General features: G+C 39.3%; 2 protein-coding genes across 2 annotated transcripts; both read right to left on the bottom strand.

Annotated features, from left to right (window-relative positions):
* Positions 1–843, bottom strand: LOC132556252 (uncharacterized). Its single transcript, XM_060220637.1, has one exon. The coding sequence runs from the start codon at positions 841–843 to the stop codon at positions 1–3; it is 843 nt and encodes a 280-aa protein (XP_060076620.1).
* A 521-nt stretch (positions 844–1,364) lies between these two features.
* LOC132556253 (uncharacterized) lies at positions 1,365–1,697 on the bottom strand. Its single transcript, XM_060220638.1, has one exon. The coding sequence runs from the start codon at positions 1,695–1,697 to the stop codon at positions 1,365–1,367; it is 333 nt and encodes a 110-aa protein (XP_060076621.1).
* Positions 1,698–22,361: the final 20,664 nt, after the last annotated feature.

Consider the following 22,361-nt stretch of genomic DNA (forward strand, 5'->3'; position numbering starts at 1 on the left):
TCAGGCCCCGTGTCCAGTGTCTGTGATAACCATGACATCAGGTCCCGTGTCTGTGATAACCATGACATCAGGTCCCGTGTCTGTGATAACCATGATTACAGGTTCCGTGTCTGTGATAATCATGATATCAGGTCCCGTGTCTGTGATAACCATGATGTCAGGTCCCGTGTCTGTGATAACCATGATATCAGGTCCCGTGTCTGTTATAACCATGATGTCAGGTCCCGTGTCTGTGATAACCATGATATCAGGTCCCGTGTCTGTGATAACCATGATATCAGGTCCCGTGTCTGTGATAACCATGATATCAGGTCCCGTGTCTGTGATAAGCATGATATCAGGTCCCGTGTCTGTGATAATCATGATGTCAGGTCCCGTGTCTGTGATAACCATGATGTCAGGTCTCGTGTCTGTGATAAGCAGGATATCAGGTCCCGTGTCTGTGATAACCATGATGTCAGGTCTCGTGTCTGTGATAAGCAGGATATCAGGTCCCGTGTCTGTGATAATCATGATGTCAGGTCCCGTGTCTGTGATAATCATGATGTCAGGTCCCGTGTCTGTGATAATCATGATGTCAGGTCCAGAGTCTGTGATAACCATGATGTCAGGTCCCATGTCTGTGATCAGCAGGATATCAGGTCCCGTGTCTGTGATAACCATGATATCAGGTCCCGTGTCTGTGATAACCATGATATCAGGTCCCGTGTCTGTGATAACCATGATATCAGGTCCCGTGTCTGTGATAACCATGATATCAGGTCCCGTGTCTGTGATAACCATGATATCAGGTCCCGTGTCTCTGTTAACCATGACATCAGGTCCCGTGTCTGTGATAACCATGATATCAGGTCCCGTGTCCCGTGTCTGTGATAACCATGATATCAGGTCCCGTGTCTCTGATAACCATGATATCAGGTCTCCTGTCTCTGATAACCATGATATCAGGTCCCGTGTCTGTGATAACCATGATGTCAGGTCCCGTGTCTGTGATAACCATGATATCAGGTCCCGTGTCTGTGATAACCATGATGTCAGGTCCCGTGTCTGTGATAACCATGATATCAGGTCCCGTGTCTGTGATAACCATGATGTCAGGTCCCGTGTCTGTGATAACCATGATATCAGGTCCCGTGTCTGTGATAACCATGATATCAGGTCCCGTGTCTGTGATAACCATGATATCAGGTCCCGTGTCTGTGTTAACCATGACATCAGGTCCCCTGTCTGTGATAACCATGATATCAGGTCCCGTGTCTGTGATAACCACGATATCAGGTCCCGTGTCTGTGATAACCATGATATCAGATCCCGTGTCTCTGTTAACCATGACATCAGGTCCCGTGTCTGTGATAACCATGATATCAGGTCCCGTGTCCCGTGTCTGTGATAACCATGATATCAGGTCCCGTGTCTGTGATAACCATGATATCAGGTCCCGTGTCTGTGATAACCATGACATCAGGTCCCGTGTCTGTGTTAACCATGACATCAGGTCCCGTGTCTGTGATAACCATGATATCAGGTCCCCTGTCTGTGATAACCATGATATCAGGTCCCGTGTCTGTGATAACCACGATATCAGGTCCCGTGTCTGTGATAACCATGATATCAGATCCCGTGTCTCTGTTAACCATGACATCAGGTCCCGTGTCTCTGATAACTATGATGTCAGGTCCCGTGTCTCTGATAACCATGATATCAGGTCCCTTGTCTGTGATAACTATGATGTCAGGTCCCGTGTCCCGTGTCTGTGATAACCATGATATCAGGTCCCGTGTCTGTGATAACCATGATATCAGGTCCCGTGTCTGTGATAACTATGATATCAGGTCCCGTGTCCAGTCTCTGTGATAACCATGATATCAGGTCCCGTTTCCAGTATAACGCGCTTACTCTTCCGGAACAAGTGGTCTCTCAGGAGTCTCCATGTAAATCTTTCTTCCCTAGTTTGATTGAATTCGAGTTTGGATGATGATTTTGTTGACATGAGAGATCACTATGCACACTTACTAACCAATCAGAAGTAACGAAACAAACAGTGACGTCATTTTCAGTATCAATTGATGACGACTAAATATTAGGCGTAGATATAAAGGACGGATGGACCGACCCTTTTGCTTTTTTCAAGAATAAATCCATATTTCGTTTGTGTATTGATTAGTAGTGTTAAGCAACCCTTAATCATCTAGTACCATTTACTGGCAGCAGTATTTCTTAACTCTCACTGAACATTAAGCGGGAGACCCGCCGCACGTTGTCCAGAATAATTTGGGTAAAGCGACATGACGAAGGCAGTAGAGGACGATCTGTTATACAATACAGTCTCACTAGATACGGATATCACTCCGAGTTTGGATAGAACTACCCTAGTGTTATCTTCCTCTGATGTGAGACAAGCGATACAGCGATCAACTAAGCCCTACACTCAAACACTGGCATTCAACGATTGTATGATAAATTACAGATCCTTATTAAATTAACCGACATCGCCGTATCAACATCAGCATCACACACTTTATTAAGATGACAAAGAAAAAGACGAGGTATTTGTGATAAAAATTTGCAATAAAATGTTACCGTAAGTTTTTTGTAGACAGATAAACACGGCACACGAATCGAAGCCATTACAACCAAGTCAAACTATCAATTTGTAATAATGCAGAACAAATGAAATCGCCCACGAGTTGATGGTATCCGTTGTTCTCTCTCGCGAGATTTTGACAACACCATCTGTAATACGTTATCGTCACAAAGGGGAGATAAAAATTGACATATAAATTCAAGCATTTAAATTTTATTCCTACAACAATTAATTCTGTGTGTAATTAGGTTTTATCTAACAGTGTAGACACGAGTTATCTCCCCTGGACGAGAAATTAATGGTTAAAAAGCCTTACTTTATCACAGCCATCACTACATCATAACAACATTAATTCACTTGTGATCGATCATGAATTTAAGAGAAAGAATGCTACAGCGACAGTTTGTAGTAATACGACAACACGGACGTGACACGTACCTCCACCAAGACGATAATAATTGCAAAAATAGAATTCCGAAGAAGAAGAAATAGAATTCCGAAGAAGAAGAAGAAGAAGAAGAAGAAGAAGAAGAAGAAGAAGATGAAGAAGAAGAAGAAGAAGAAGAAGAAGAAGAAGAAGAAGAAGAAGAAGAAGAAGAAGAAGAAGATGAAGAAGAAGAAGAAGATGATGAAGAAGAAGAAGAAGAAGAAGAAGAAGAAGAAGAAGATGATGGAGGAGGTGGAGGAGGTGGAGGAGAAGAAGAATGAGAAGAAGAAGAAGAAGAAGAAAGAAGAAGAAGAAGAAGAAGAAGAAGAAGAAGAAGAAGAAGCAGAAGAAGAAGAAGAAGAAGAAGAAAGAAGAAGATGATGATGATGAAGAAGAAGAAGAAGAAGAAGAAGAAGAAGAAGAAGAAGAAGAAGAAGAAGAAGAAGAAGAAGAAGAAGAAGAAGAAGAAGAAGAAGAAGAAGAAGAAGAAGATGAAGAAGAAGAAGATGAGGAGGAGGAGGAGGAGGATGAAGAAGAAGAAGAAGAAGAAGAAGAAGAAGAAGAAGAAGAAGAAGAAGAAGAAATGAAGAAGAAGAAGAAGAAGAAGAAGAAGAAGAAGAAGGAGAAGGAGAAGGAGAAGAAGGAGAATGAAGAAGAAGACGAAGGAGAATGAAGAAGAAGAAGGAGAAGAAGAAGAAGGAAAAGAAGAAGAAGAAAAAAAAGAGAAGAAGAAGAAGAAGAAGAAGAAGAAGAAGAAGAAGAAGAAGAAGAAGAAGAAGAAGAAGAAGAAGAAGATGAAGAAGAAGAAGAAGAAGAAGATGATGAAGAAGAAGAAGAAGAAGAAGAAGAAGAAGAAGAAGAAGAAGAAGAAGAAGAAGAAGAAGAAGAAGAAGAAGAAGAAGAAGAAGATGATGATGATGATGATGAAGAAGAAGAAGTAGAAAAAGAAGAAATAGAAATATATAGTGAGTCTTGGTCTGATGGTCACTATACACCTTCCAACACTGCAAACAAATCCGAATGCCAAGAGTTTCATGACAGCAAAGTACACGTGTGAGGGGCCGTGGTAGCCCAGGTGGTAAGAGCGGTGTCCTACGTAAACTTCATCCCAGTGTGCGACATACTTCATCCCAGTGTGCGACATACTTAACCTCAGTGTGCGACATACTTAACCTCAGTGTGCGACATACTTCATTCCAGTGTGCAACATACTTCACCCCAGTGCTCTAGATGGTTTGTGACAATGATGTATTAACCAATTACTTGAAAGAAATCCTGCTTCAGTATGATATAGTCAGTTAACGGCGCGGTATATTCAACAAACAGGCCAATGTCTGGATGAAGCCGCGGCTGGGATTCCATAAATTCTCCAAAAATGGATTTGTAAGGAATGTGTTATGACCTCGGTAGCTTTTAACAGTGAGAGTTGTTACAGCCAAAACAATCGGCTTTCTTCCTTCACGGTGTCCCTCGGGTCCAGATTGTTACAAATCTATCGCCGCTAAAACAATGAAATCTTTAGAATTATCTCACTTTTTGTGGAAAGTATTCCAAATGATTTATGACATAAAAATGACAAATTAGTATTTGCAATCACAGGAGGAAAAAAGTGACAGATTTTTGTGATATTGAGATTAGCACCGTATCGTAAATAAATTAGAGGGGATGTCTGAGGCAGATAATGTCAGCCTCTGATCTGATTGGACGCGTCTCGGCTCATCACGTGCCGGTATCTAGGTAACACTCAGCCATTATCGGACTAGGTTTGTCTGGAGTTAGAACTCTTACAACTGTCGTCGTTTGTCTAGAACTACAGACCTGACGCCCATTGTTGTTTTTGTAGACATTGCTACGTCGGTTAAAACTTTGAAAATGATATAAAGTCAAAACAATATTAAGTAAATCCACGACCTTGGAAGTTTAATTTAATGTCAAACAAAAGTTGTCAACTCAACAGAAACGCTTGTTAAAAAAACTTGTTTTTCAGTGAAAATGGTCATACAGATGGACTTCTTCAGATGTCGGGACCAATTAAATACCAAAGAAAGTGTCATCAGAGATATACTGACAACGAACCGGTCGGAAACTCAAACTATTGGCGAGAGTATCGGGAAGAGCTATAGGTAGCGGAACAGTTTGTATATATATTACGTTCATAACGGAAAGGGGATAGAAAAATTACCTTCGAAATGACTGAAATATCTACCTTAAATTCGGAAGACTTGTAATGATACCATCCTATCATTTGTTATTATATTCATGTTGTAGGCATCCACTCATTAGAATATGTCTTCCTCCCATTGGTAGATCCGGTCACGTGGGAGAAGACGAGAAAGACGCAGCCGTATTTGGATTGGGTAACCAACCTCTGTGACAGCTGTGGTAACTGTAATACGAGTTCAGTGTTAATTTACCAGTGGTTAAATATATATTTATATTTGATTATAAATGTTGAATTAAAATATTTATCTATTACACATTTAGATAAAGTTTTAGGTGAGTTTTTTTTTCGTCGCTCTGAAATGTCGTGTATGTGTCATTCTGACTTGCTGGTTGACAACAGTTTAGAGACAAAACAGGGACAATAGATGCACCCCTATAAATCACGGTGTGAAGTATAGGTCTCTGAAGGCCGCTGAGAGCATTGTAGATATCCCGCTGTTGTCGGTAATTGGGGGTTGTAAGGGTAGTGGGGAGGTCACAGGTATAGTGAGTGACGTGGTATCAGCGACTGGGATACATACTGTGAATACATCTTTTAAACTGAAAATGTCTTTGTTTTATTTAAGGTAATAAGATGATGATAATGATGAAGTTTTACCGCCATTCTCACGGGTTATACTCGGTAGGTGGCGCAGTAGTAGCGCATTCTCATTTGCGTTTCACCTAAGGGACTTCAGGGATCAATTCCTTATTCGGATGTACTACGGTGTGACCCTCGGAGTTCCCGATTTCCGTCCATACCTAAACTCCTGGAGCGTTTCGTCCCGGCCATCATGAAGGATGATTAAAATCTTATTAAACGTATGACGTTTTCGTGCCATTTCCTACCAGTTTGTTTATTGTTGGTTGTAGAGTGTCACACTGCACTCTAGGTCCAGGTTCGACTCCTGTCGGGGGCGTTAAAAATCACGACGTCTTTTATATAACCTATGTTAGTTTGATACTGAACACTACACTTCTTGTACAGATATTACAGGGTATCAAGTAGGCGAAAACCGCGTGGCAAGGCAGATGACTCCATAACTTTCAAAGGGAAATTGAACTCTGGTCGGCTGGGTGAAGGTCAAGGCGATATCCTGAGTTCTGTTGGTGTGGAGGTGGTAATGTTGTACAGGCGAAGTGGTTTGTATGTCAGCGCGTTTAAACTTTGATGGACACATTTTGAGTGTTTGGAACTAAAGGTGAGTTTTTATCACTCCTGATGTTTGTATTCCACTCCAACTGGCCGACACGTGTACAGCATATCAAACGCCAAATAGTGATTCGTGTTAACGCTGATGTTACCGTGAAACTGATATATCAACTATAGTAGTCTGTAAACATGTATTTGTACTGACAATTCACCTGTAGCGTTAAACAATTTCGTAAGCTTTCAAGTTGATTTAAATTAAAGTGAATATATTTCATAGCCTTATAAGCAGTACATTTAGCTTCATTTGTACATATATATGGCCAATTACAATTATATAGGTATAGAAATAAGTACATCTAAGTAAGCTTATATACTTACTTATAATATATATATATATATATATATATATACTTAAACTAGCCCTGTCATCGGCAGTGATGGAATATAACTGTATTTTAACAATAGAATTTAAATCAATTTTATTGTATAAATATTACACGAAAGGACCGGACGCAAGTTGTCACAACTTATTATGTCCTCTCCATAATACAATTATACATATGCAAACTTAGCAATGGCCTAAATCAATATGTACATAAATGAAATTTTTCAAATTTTAAATAAAGAAGAAAGGTGCAAACAACAGAAAGAAAAATTAACACGTGCATCAATTCGACAGAATTTTTTAAAACAAGAATTAATAAAAATGAAAAAAAATAAGAACAAATTTTCGATAGTCTGAATTTTCAATAAAAGGTGAAGGATCAATAGAATATATTTCATTGCTTAGATATATACAATGTCAGAGGAGTGAAAGGCATCGTGTATCTGTGTTTTTGTTTTTGTTTGTTTGTTGTTTTTTTATCTTAAAGTTGTATTCTATGTACGGAATTCATTATTTTTCCATGTGTCTTGTGGAGTACATAATTAATACCGTTTTTTAAGCATCTACTTCTGTAGAAACACATTCCACCTTTCTGGATCCTGTTTTAGATAAAACTAATCAATTTTTACACCTGCTATAGCGTCCATCATGGTATATTTAATCACCGACATTATTTTTCTCCTCAAATACTATTCATGTTATTAAACGACAGCGTGTGACTGTTTAAGACTTCTTTCCAGCTTCACACGAGGAGAAAATAATGGTTGGTGGTCAGAAAGCCTTCAAACTACACCCTAAAACGTATTTATCAAACAGAGAGACATAATCGACACGGCGTGGAGGCTGATCACAATGTTGCACCTTAACCTCTGAATTCAATGTAAATTATTAACTTTTTACTCAGTACATGTCAAAACCGTAATTGTTGGTCCGGAACTCAGTGGTGCTCTCGTTTATTTTAGTTTTGTAAATTAGAATCGCCCCAGTGATTGTCCCCCTAGTGGCCAAGGTGACAGACTAGGCGGGTAAGGTGTGATTAACGCGCATGACACAATGACATCTCACGCCGAGCGACATCTGTCGTTACCCAGAGTCCATTATTATGTTGGAACTGTAAGGTCAGTCACGGGGTCGTGTATCCGTGAAAAAGTTAAAGGTGAAGGTCAAATGAAATGTCCGGTTAAGCATGTCATTAGTGACGATAGGAGAGGCCAAACACCTGTTGAATTATATAAATAACTATCTGAATAGTGATGGAGGGGAACTTTAATAGGAAAGGGAAGACGGGTATGTAGTTATAATTATCATCGTCACAAGGAATACGGAAATACATCGATACGATTGGTCCTCCTTTACGGAGGAAATAAACAACGTGAACGTTGTTATGTAAAACAATATTTTAAGTTAAAACTAGTTTCAACGTCTTCTTCGTCGTTATCAGCTTTTTTTAATCTTTATTTTTTTTTCTATAATTGGATCGTGATGTTAGATTGCCTTCTAGCGACTTGTCTGAAATGACCGCATGTACAAGTAGACAGATGAACTCACTGGGAATTTTGTTCCCGAGTCAGACGAAAACACGATCATGATAAACTGTAGCAGAGAAACAAAACATGGTGTGTTTTTAGTTTGACGTTCTAAAATCAACCGGGATTATTTTTAAAACGGTGTCCATGAATGATGGGGTCACTGACAGAGACTTTAGAGTGTTATCCCACTGAAAAGATCCTGGATACAACAGATACAAGGACTTGGCTGGCACGGATGAAGGGCTCACTAACAACCAGTGCAATCCCACTGAAATGTCACATCCTGGACACGGTAGCATGTCATCAATCCGATCATATTATAGTACTTAATACTGAATAGATGACTTTGATACTGTAGAAATGTCCCGTGTGTGTATTCACACAGGAAACTCTACGGTAGCTCCCAGCTCCAAATCAACAAACGGCGCAGTCATACTACTCGCGTCTGGTAAAAACGTCTGTTCAGAGAGAGAGAGTTGTCGGGTGGGTTCCCGCCAAACGAGCAGGAGCCTCACGAGATCTCGCGGTGTCAAACGTCACCTTTCGTCTGTGGTGGAAACAAGAGGAGATAACATCTGACCGTCATTTTCATTGGTTCGCCATCTTAGATTGATGGTTCGAGACCTATGTGGGCCAGTCGCCAGGTACTGGCCGCAGGTCACCACACAAACCTGGTACGTCTTTAAATGCCCTAGTTGTTAATAGGACGTAAAACAATTGTAAACAAAAAAAAAAAAAGACAACCTACTCAGAGTTAGGATCAAACACACGAGATGAAGTATTTAAGACAAACCAGATTGACAAGTCAAGGGCGATAACGATATATAATGATCAAGTAAGATTTGTTGAATATTTTTCCATAAAAAGGGGTCTGCGAAAGTGCAAAGACAGGCGAGCAACCAAATCACTGAAGTTGGAGCCATTCCCCAGCGTTATTCTAACACTTCCTTCATATCGTTAACTTTCCTATAGGACGTCATTTAGACAGAGTTTTTCAAGGGTAAACTTTCCAAGTAGGGGTGGAGGGGTGGAGGCGGTGGGGATGGAGGGAAGGACGAGGTTGAGGGGTGGGGATTGGGGTGGAGGGATGGACGAGGTGGAGGGGTTGGGTTGGAGGGAAGGACGAGGTGGAGGGGTGGGGATTGGGGTGGAGGGATGGACGAGGTGGAGGGGTGGGGTTGGAGGCAAGGACGAGGTGAAGGGGTGGACGAGGTGGAGGGTTGAGGGTGGAGGGTTGAGGGTGGAGGGGCGGACGAGTGGAGAGGTGGGCGAGGTGGAGGGGTGGGGGATGAGGGGTGGACGAGGTGGAGGGGTGGACGAGGTAGAGCGTGCCACAACCCCGCACAACATAGAACCCCGTTCAAGATCTCAAGTGTGTGGATCTCTAATGAAACTAGAAACAATGGCCGTTCTGTTGTTTTCATCCTCTACTCTGAATAGAATGAGTGTACCTTCCGAATAATGTTTGTTGAGAGACACCATCATCTCGAAATTACCATGATTTGAACAGTGGTAAAACTGCGGTAAGAATGACTGAGCTTTTATTGGATTACGCTTGAGTTATCAATAAATTCTAGGAATTTATCTGACATCCATGTAAATCAAACATTCAAGCCCAGTAATTAGGGACAAGACATTGCAGGTAAAGTTATTGTAATATCCTCGTGTGTTTTGGGATGCAAACCTTCGAAATCATTTCATCAATTACGGTATTGTCATTTCAGACAAATAAAACAAACAGATTCGGAAAAGAAAGGCGAAATACGTCAAAAGCAGTTTAACGTAAGCTTACACACATAAAAAATAGAAAAAAATGACGTAACAACACAACGAGGAAAAGTAGTAGGAAATGAGGACAGAATGAAAAATAAAGACAGAGAATTTCCCTTGAGTGATTTTAACACGATAACGTTATTTCCCAGCTACCCCCATCCCCGTCACTCCCAAGTCTTCCTCTATCAATGACAGCTCACCAGAATGGAAGGAAGGGGCAGGGAGATATATGTACACATACACTGTATATAGTTATATAGATGATACCACCCGACACATCACATACACTGTATATAGATGATACCACCCTACACATCACATACACTGTATATAGTTATATAGATGATACCACCCGACACATCACATACACTGTATATAGATGATACCACCCGACACATCACCTACACTGTATATAGATGATACCACCCGACACATCACATACACTGTATATAGATGATACCACCCGACACATCACATACACTGTATATAGTTATATAGATGATACCACCCGACACATCACATACACTGTATATAGATGATACCACCCGACACATCACATACACTGTATATAGTTATGAAGATGATACCACCCGACACATCACATTCACTGTATATAGATGATACCACCCGACACATCACATACACTGTATATAGTTATATAGATAATACCACCCGACACATCACATACACTGTATATAGATGATACCACCCGACACATCACATACACTGTATATAGATGATACCACCCGACACATCACATACACTGTATATAGATGATACCACCCGACACATCACATACACTGTATATAGTTATATAGATGATACCACCCGACACATCACATACACTGTATATAGATGATACCACCCGACACATCACATACACTGTATATAGTTATGAAGATGATACCACCCGACACATCACATTCACTGTATATAGATGATACCACCCGACACATCACATACACTGTATATAGTTATATAGATAATACCACCCGACACATCACATACACTGTATGTAGTTATATAGATGATACCACCCGACACATCACATACACTGTATATAGTTATATAGATGATACCACCCGACACATCACATACACTGTATATAGATGATACCACCCGACACATCACATACACTGTATATAGTTATATAGATGATACCACCCGACACATCACATACAATGTATATAGTTATATAAATGATACCATCCGACACATCACATACACTTTATATAGTTATAAAGATGATACCACCCGACACATCACATACACTGTATATAGTTATATAGATGATACCACCCGACACATCACATACACTATATATAGATGATACCACCCTACACATCACATACACTGTATATAGTTATATAGATGATACCACCCGACACATCACATACACTGTATATAGTTATATAGATGATACCACCCGACACATCACATACACTGTATATAGTTATATAGATGATACCACCCGACACATCACATACACTGTATATAGTTATATAGATGATACCACCCGACACATCACATACACTGTATATAGATGATACCACCCGACACATCACATACAATGTATATAGTGATATAAATGATACCACCTGACACATCACATATACTGTATATAGATGATACCACCCGACACATCACATACACTGTATATAGTTATATAGATGATACCACCCGACACATCACATACACTGTTTATAGTTATATAGATGATACCACCCGACACATCACATACACTGTATATAGTTATATAGATGATACCACCCGACACATCACATACACTGTATATAGTTATATAGATGATACCACCTGACACATCACATACACTGTATATAGATGATACCACCCGACACATCACATACAGTGTATATAGTTATATAGATGATACCACCCGACACATCATATACACTGTATATAGATGTTACCACCCGACACATCACATACACTGTATATAGATGATACCACCCGACACATCACATACACTGTATATAGTTATATAGATGATACCACCTGACACATCACATACACTGTATATAGATGATACCACCCGACACATCACATACACTGTATATAGTTATATAGATGATACCACCCGACACATCACATACACTGTATATAGTTATATAGATGATACCACCTGACACATCACATACACTGTATATAGATGATACCACCCGACACATCACATACACTGTATATAGTTATATAGATGATACCACCTGACACATCACATACACTGTATATAGATGATACCACCCGACACATCACATACACTGTATATAGTTATATAGATGATACCACCCGACACATCACATACACTGTATATAGATGATACCACCCGACACATCACATACACTGTATATAGTTATATAGATGATACCACCCGACACATCACATACACTGTATATAGATGATACCACCCGACACATCACATACACTGTATATAGTTATATAGATGATACTACCCGACACATCACATACACTGTATATAGTTATATAGATGATACCACCCGACACATCATATACTCTGTATATAGTTATATAGATGATACCACCCGACACATCACATACACTGTATATAGTTATATAGATGATACCACCCGACACATCACATACACTATATATAGATGATACCACCCGACACATCACATACACTGTATATAGTTATATAGATGATACCACCCGACACATCACATACACTGTATATAGTTATATAGATGATACCACCCGACACATCACATACACTGTTTATAGTTATATAGATGATACCACCCGACACATCACATACACTGTATATAGTTATATAGATGATACCACCCGACACATCACATACACTGTATATAGTTATATAGATGATACCACCTGACACATCACATACACTGTATATAGATGATACCACCCGACACATCACATACACTGTATATAGTTATATAGATGATACCACCCGACACATCATATACACTGTATATAGATGTTACCACCCGACACATCACATACACTGTATATAGATGATACCACCCGACACATCACATACACTGTATATAGTTATATAGATGATACCACCTGACACATCACATACACTGTATATAGATGATACCACCCGACACATCACATACACTGTATATAGTTATATAGATGATACCACCCGACACATCACATACACTGTATATAGTTATATAGATGATACCACCTGACACATCACATACACTGTATATAGATGATACCACCCGACACATCACATACACTGTATATAGTTATATAGATGATACCACCCGACACATCACATACACTGTATATAGATGATACCACCCGACACATCACATACACTGTATATAGTTATATAGATGATACCACCCGACACATCACATACACTGTATATAGATGATACCACCCGACACATCACATACACTGTATATAGTTATATAGATGATACCACCTGACACATCACATACACTGTATATAGATGATACCACCCGACACATCACATACACTGTATATAGTTATATAGATGATACCACCCGACACATCACATACACTGTATATAGATGATACCACCCGACACATCACATACACTGTATATAGTTATATAGATGATACCACCCGACACATCACATACACTGTATATAGATGATACCACCCGACACATCACATACACTGTATATAGTTATATAGATGTACCCGACACATCACATACACTGTATATAGTTATATAGATGATACCACCTGACACATCACATACACTGTATATAGATGATACCACCCGACACATCACATACACTGTATATAGTTATATAGATGATACCACCCGACACATCACATACACTGTATATAGATGATGACACATCATATACACTGTATATATGATACCCGACACATCACATACACTGTATATAGATGATACCACCCGACACATCATATACACTGTATATAGTTATATAGATGATACCACCCGACACATCACATACACTGTATATAGTTATATAGATGATACCACCCGACACATCACATACACTGTATATAGTTATATAGATGATACCACCCGACACAACATACACTGTATATAGTTATATAGATGATACCACCCGACACATCACATACACTGTATATAGATGATACCACCCGACACATCACATACACTGTATATAGTTATATAGATGATACCACCCGACACATCACATACACTGTATATAGATGATACCACCCGACACATCACATACACTGTATATAGTTATATAGATGATACCACCCGACACATCACATACACTGTATATAGATGATACCACCCGACACATCACATACACTGTATATAGTTATATAGATGATACCACCCGACACATCACATACATTGTATATAGTTATATAGATGATACCACTCGACAAATACCTTCAACGTACAACACTGATACGACAAGTAAATCACTGTGAATAGAATTCCTTACATTTAAAATACTTTAGGCGACAGCACGTTATTTATCTTGGACGAAATTCAATTTAATTTGGAATTTTTATATTCTGTCTTTTTTTTTATTCTGTGAGATTTTATAGCCAGGTGTGTACAGCTGGAGGTTGACGAGGGTAAGACGATATCACGTGTTCAGTGCTGGACTATAATTTGTCTAGCGGTCAGGATGTCTGAGCTTTGTGTGGTGGTCACTTATCACTCCGGCCAGTCAATCATGATCTCCAAATAACAAGGTATAGACAGATGGAAAATTGGATACAATTCCGGTCGATATTTGTCGAGAATGGTGATCGAGAAAATCTCTGCTTAACTGGAAATTTAAGGTCGTAATATCTACTAGCATGTTTTACTTAGGTTTTACACGGTACACGTACCTGAGAGTAAACATATTGTAAATATATATCAATAAACAAAAACCCAGATCACCTGATATCATGTTACCATGGATACCGGGTTTTCCTACCTTTACATTTCACCTTATTCCAAGGGCAGGATGACGGTTGATATGGTGACTCGGGACCACCTGCCATTGTTTTCGCGGATTTAATGCCGGAAAAGGATATTTTATATAATAAAGATTATGTCTTTCGCCAAGAAATGTCAGTCACCTTACAAACGTACCAAAGTGAAAACCAAGTGACAAACTTAAAATTAAAAAAAATGGATTATTGAAACCACGATGTTGGTGTCGACTAAAAATTAAACTGAACCTGGACTGCTTAAGACAAGCCTCTTCCGAATTGTTTGAGTCTTCGAACCACTCGCACTCGCTGTTATCACTGTCCGACATTATCATTTCTTAGACCAAGCGCTACCCTTGTGACGTCACGGGATTTTCCGGTCTGTTAACCGGAAGTTGGGAAGTGTGTTAATTAGCCTCCATCGACAGGTGCAAACCGGTTCCGAGCGGTTAATTTAACGACAAATATCTCAAAAAATAAACGACAAATTTCGACCGGGTTTTCGATTTTTTTAAATAAGAAAGGAAACATAATTAATATTAATTAATACTATACCGTAATCCAGGTACACTTTAATAAAGCGACATGGCGCTGATCTCAACCAATCATGTGCTGGCTTACAAGTCAATAACACAAGAATAGAAATGTAGACATTCTAGATATACATAATTGTGAAGATTCAAATCAAGGGAAACTGATATTTCAAAAATTGTAGCGAGGAAATATCTCGATATTTTACACACTTAAGTGGCATTAGTTTTGATATACATTATAGTTATATTTCCACAGAGAATTATGACAAATTTTTTAATAATGTCTAAACTCAAAAGACAGGAAGTGACGTATTTGGGGGCAAATCTTAAATCTCAGCTGGCAAAGTTCGGTCGTATTTAGTTTAATTGCCGAGACTAGTTATATTATAAAATAAAGTGAGTTTAGGGTCGTTAATACACTGATACACTATAGATGTAAAGTGAATTAAGTACGACACTTATATACGGGAGATCTGTTGATAACCTTTATAGGAAACAGGACTCCACTTCAAATATCAGTTAATATAAAATTCAGAAAAGACACGTCACGGTGTAAAATGTAACATAAAGGTATGATTTCTAAAGTACGTAGGTTTTAATTATATACTTTAAATTAACACGGCGTGTTAAATAGAATTTCTTTAAATTCCACACAAAAATCTTTTTAGCGATCGTGGTTTAAAAATTACTTTAGAAAACTAAACGATAAAGGAGATAATTTTCACACATGAAAAACAGAAATAATTTGAACCGTATCACTCCGGACTCCCAGTGTTACAAGACGAAACGTTCCTTCTTGGCAACAGTCATATCCATGTGCAGTCTCCACACAGGATAAGGCCATAAAGGGCCACATTAAAATACCTTCCCTCTACCACAACCTCGGCACGGCAGTATCACACTCCATCTGTGTCAAAATAAAAATGTGTTTTAAGTAATAATTATTTGTGTATGTGTTCTACCAGAGAAAGGAATATTCTATGTGTGGATAACAATAATTCATCTGCAATCGTGTAAAAGGACTTAATTGAAACCTAAATGACAGTACACCAGAGTTAAGTCCCCTGCACGAGTTCAGGAGATAAACAAAATATGGATATGAGCGCGGAACTGTTAGACGATAAGGAGGAAACAATATGTTCTCGAAAGACATCAAATGATATCAGCAATTAGTTCTCTGTGGACCATCAGTATGAATCAATTGATGTGTTAGGAACTATGATCGTGTTTTGTGACGTCAACGGAAGCGAACCTCTATAATATTTGATGACCAGGAAGTGTTACAAAGTTGGTTACGTGTCACGTTGTTTATTGGTAATTTGTTGACATGCTGATGTTGATACAGCCTTGTTTAAAGTCATACCAACTGTGTTCCCTCCTAACAACCCATTCAAGAACACAGTTTGTAAGACGAGGCATTGACTTAAAACGAAGTCAGTGGAGTAAAATCGTTGTAATGAGGCGGGGTGGGGTGGTAATTTAACGGGGACACAGAGAAAACTTAGATAGGTCTACAAAATACAATTATTTCCAATTAAGGATTGAATCTTGCTTATATCGATTTCATGGTATGATGAATTTGAGTTGGGCTTGAGACAGATGTAATGAACTGCGAAGCAGTTCATGTTCAATTTGTCTCAAGACCAACTCATTTCATTATATTTCAATTGACGTTTCTATAGCATGGGAACTGACGCAATTTATCTTCTACTTTCATTTTCGTTTCTTGTCATCATATAGTTTGACATCATACAAGCAAATAGTCTGTCATTTGAAGACTGATTATTGTGACAGGTTGAAATATATTTCAGCGTGGTTAGTTAATATTCAATGAAACTTAAATCAGAACAAAATTTAATATATTTTTGACAACTTTAATGAAAATTTAAATTATACTGTGCAACAAAGACAGTATGCATTTTTTCCTCGCGGAGGAATAACGTCTGGACGTGGTGCGCCGGTTCGCAAACGAAGCGGTGTCGGCCATTTCTTTACAGGCACCGAAGCGGAGAACAAGAAATATCAGGCTTTGTCAGAATAAACGTGATTTGTTGATGCAAATAAAAGTTTAGTGTCGTGCGCCCTTAAAGGACTGTAGGGCGAGTTGACTTTGAGACATTGTTATTGCGAAGAAGTCCGGGGGGTTCGGAGAATCGGCTTGGGTAGAGGACGCGGGAAGACGGCGAGTGAAGAAGACGGAGCCTGACACCATGATGAAGGAAAGACAGACCTCACGTGTTGTTTTAGAGTTTAACCAATGGGTTAAAGAGTGAACTTTGACTCTGTGTGTGTATGCACCTTGACCGCGAGAGCCCGAGCTCGAGCGCTGTGACCCAGTGTTATCACGAATCGAAAGTAAGGACGCTCTGCATAGGGAAGTGACTTTCACACACTGTGAGTAGGGAAGAACATGTGATCGGTCTATCTACTATTGTGTAGTTTGTATATTGAATTTTTTAGTTTATTATATAATCTGTTAATTGTTTATTGGCGTCTGTGTTGTATTTTACGTTCCAACGAAATACCATCAAGTATACCTAAATGAAAGATCCCAAAATTTATTGTCGTCTCTGACAGGCTTCAGTGGCTCACATCTTTTGAAACGTAAAGTTACAGTTATTAAATGTTAAATACACAATTCCATTTTTTATCAATAGTTTTTAAATTTTTATTTTGTTGTTTTAAATCTCATACTTGTAATATATTGCCAGTCTAGTAGAAGTTGTGGAGTTTTCTCCCCTTACGTAATATTTCTATTCATACGCACTAGCAATGTTAATCTGGTCAAATTCATCGGTAAATGAAACAGATCACATTTAGTAGTTTCACTGAGTCTGATTTGGGTAGAAATTGAAATACTGAAATATAACTCGACATGTTCAGCCTTTGACCCATTACAAATTCGCTACTTAACTCTAATTGTCCCTTATTAAGTTAGTCAATTTATTTTCCCTATACAGATATAACTATAAGTCTTATCAAATAATAGCCGTATTATACCGCTTGGCTAGAGAGAACTTCTCCTTACTTAAGTGTCCGACTAGTGAGCCAGGAGTCCGGAATTCGAACCCTAGCGGAGGCTTTGAAAGTAACAATGACCACTGTTACATTTGCACCCATGTCGGGACTCGGGAGTAATACCTAGCAATATTTCCACCAACATCGACGTATCCCATAGAAAACTGAGGACAACCTACTTCAGAAGAGGGAATATTTAACTCTCGTAAATACTAGCCGTAATATACCCCTCGGCTAGAGAGACTCTCTTTTTACTTCCATCGACTGAGCGCACAGTCAAAGTAAACCATGCAGAGGTCCTGGGTTCGAATCATGGCGGGGACAATGAACATATGATGACCTTTGTTACATAATGACTGAAGTAACAAAATCGAATTAGCAAATAACACATTCTAGTAAAACTAAGGTAAACTCCCGACAGTTGCCGAATGGCATTGCTAACGAAGTCAAGATGGGAAACACTGTCATTTCTTGTCTTAGTCGTAAGTAGGACTAATGTTATTTGATGAATTAATTAACAAATGAAATTGACCTTTTGAAATTCTATGCAATGTCGCGACTTATTGAGTGTCAGAGAAAGGGACATTGTGATTGGTCAATAAGAGATGACCTATTTGAACAACGACGCTCCATCAAATCATCATTTAATGAAGCACAAAGTGAAACTTGATTTTAATTGGACTGTATTTTAGGGTACTCTCAATAGAGTGCATCATTTACGAGTTTTAATTATGATTAGAAAATCGAGGTTGAACACAAAGCCTTCCCGATACAGTGGGGAGTGTCCTATACAGCTAAAAAAATAAACGAAGGCTGATTCCGGATAAATAAATTACGTGCTTTCAAATAACTGAACAATTAAAAACGTCAAGGTTTTATTTAATATTCGTTAGTGAACAGTGAATCAAAATACACTGCGATTGGTTCGTAATTAATTATTTAATTAAGACACCAGTGTGACACTCTCAGGGTTAAATGAAAGGCTGTGATGAGATGAGAACAGAAGTGACACCATCAAAAACGAATTAACCAGTACCATTTAGTATTGGAAACAGAAATACGATCTCGAGATAAAGTCTTAAGTACACGTGCACTCTAACATAATAGGAACAAAAGTATAGGAGAATACGGTGTTAGCTTCTGAAGAAATTAAATTATTTCTTTATTTTGTTTTCAGTTTCGTGCTGTCACGGAGAGAAATGCAAAAATTAAAAAATGGAAATAGAATGCGAGCGGAAGGAGCACTTCTGACTTAAAACCTAAAGTACTATAATGTCGTTAATACCGGTGTATTTATAGGTGTACGTACCTATCACATCGTTGACTTCCGGTTCCGGTTGTTGGGAATATAGTGTTTATATCAAACGTATTCAGCTTGAACATCATTTTATTATAATTCATATCTTTTCTATACAGAAAAAATCCACATCCTTTATCATACATCTTTTAGAACAAACCCCAATCTTATTTCAAGAATCTGTAAGAAAGGAGCTACATTACATTTGTGTTATAATGTATACCATTATCAGACACATCTCTCCAGACTTGAATAACTGTCTAAAGAGACATCAGTATATATTTTAAGAAGTCAGTCACACTGAAGTACCCATACTTCTTAGTGCCGACACCTGTAGTTACGGACACCGTCGTCATATGACCACAGACAAACAGACACCGCCATCATATGACCAAAGACAAACAGACATCGTCGTCATATGACCACTGACAAACAGACACCGTCGTCATGTGACCACTGACAAACAGACACCGTCGTCATGTGACCACTGACAAACAGATACCGTCGTCATGTGACCACTGACAAACAGACACCGTCGTCATGTGACCACTGACAAACAGACACCGTCGTCATCTGACCACAGACAAACAGACACCGTCGTCATGTGACCACTGACAAACAGACACCGTCGTCATCTGACCACAGACAAACAGACACCATCGTCATGTGACCGCTGACAAACAGACACCGTCGTCATGTGACCGCTGACAAACAGACACCGTCGTCATGTGACCACTGACAAACAGACACCGTCGTCATGTGACCACTGACAAACAGACACCGTCGTCATGTGACCACTGACAAACAGACACCGTCGTCATGTGACCACTGACAAACAGACACCGTCGTCATGTGACCACTGACAAACAGACACCGTCGTCATGTGACCACAGGCAAACAGACACCGTCGTTTTATGACCACTGACAAACAGACACCGTCGTCATCTGACCACTGACAAACAGACACCGTCGTCATGTGCCCACAGACAAACAGACACCGTCGTCATGTGACCACTGACAAACAGACACCGTCGTCATGTGAACACAGGCTAACAGACACCGTCTTCATGTGACCACTGACAAACAGACACCGTCGTCATATGACCACTGACAAACAGACACCGTCATCATGTGACCACTGACAAACAAACACCGTCGTCATGTGACCACAGACAAACAAACACCGTCGTCATGTGACCACAGACAAACAGACACCGTCGTCATGTGACCACTGACAAACAGACTCATTCATTATATGATCACAGATAAATAGACACCGTCGTCATGTGACCACTGACAAACAGACACCGTCGTTATATGACCACTGACAAACAGACACCGTCGTTATATGACCACTGACAAACAGACTCCTTCATTATATGATCACAGATAAATAGACACCGTCGTCATGTGACCACTGATAAACAGACACCGTCGTCATGTGACCACTGACAAACAGACACCGTCGTCATGTGACCACTGACAAACAGATACCGTCGTCATGTGACCACTGACAAACAGACTCCTTCATTATATGATCACAGATAAATAGACACCGTCATCATGTGACCACTGACAAACAGACACCGTCGTTATATGACCACTGACAAACAGACACCGTCGTTATATGACCACTGACAAACAGACACCGTCGTCATGTGACCACTGACAAAAAGACACCGTCGTTATGTGGCCACTGATAAACAGACACCGTCGTTATATGGCCACTGATAAACAGACACCGTCGTTATAGGAGCACTGACAAAAAGACACCGTCATCATATGAGCACTGACAAACAGACACCGTCGTCATGTGACCACTGACAAACAGACACCGTCGTCATGTGACCACTGACAAAAAGACACCGTCGTTATATGGCCACTGACAAACAGACACCGTCGTTATATGACCACTGACAAACAGACACCGTCGTTATATGGCCACTGATAAACAGACACCGTCGTCATGTGACCACTGACAAAAAGACACCGTCGTTATATGGCCACTGATAAACAGACACCGTCGTTATATGGCCACTGATAAACAGACACCGTCATCATATGAGCACTGACAAACAGACACCGTCGTCATATGACTTACTATTGCCAGGCCGTTCCACTTGGAAATTGTTCATCAAATAATATTATATACTGGTATAGTAAGGGAGGTAAACCTTGTAAAATATAGGACAAATTAAGTATACACAGGCTACCTCCCTTGAAATTCAAATTGCAGGGATATAATGAACAATTCAATATATTCCATCTTATGATTAGAAATGACCATACAAGTAAAACCGGGTTAGGCCAGACATGTACGTCATTCTTGTTATTTATTGTACAGGTGGACATACGCTAGGTTTGTTTACAACTTTTTTCTTAGAATAGAAATTATGTGTTAATCACACTGTAACTACTGTCATTGGATTTAAATGGTGAACGTGATTTAGAGTTATTTTATTTCATATGTGACACTCAATAAATTTTAACGTTAAACGATTGTTTGTATTTGTAATATGCTCTGGAGACCA

Source organism: Ylistrum balloti, unplaced genomic scaffold (assembly GCF_031769215.1).
Source record: "Ylistrum balloti isolate Yb309-2 unplaced genomic scaffold, AGI_CSIRO_Ybal_v1 Utg370556, whole genome shotgun sequence".
NCBI classification, from domain to species: Eukaryota; Metazoa; Mollusca; class Bivalvia; order Pectinida; family Pectinidae; genus Ylistrum; species Ylistrum balloti.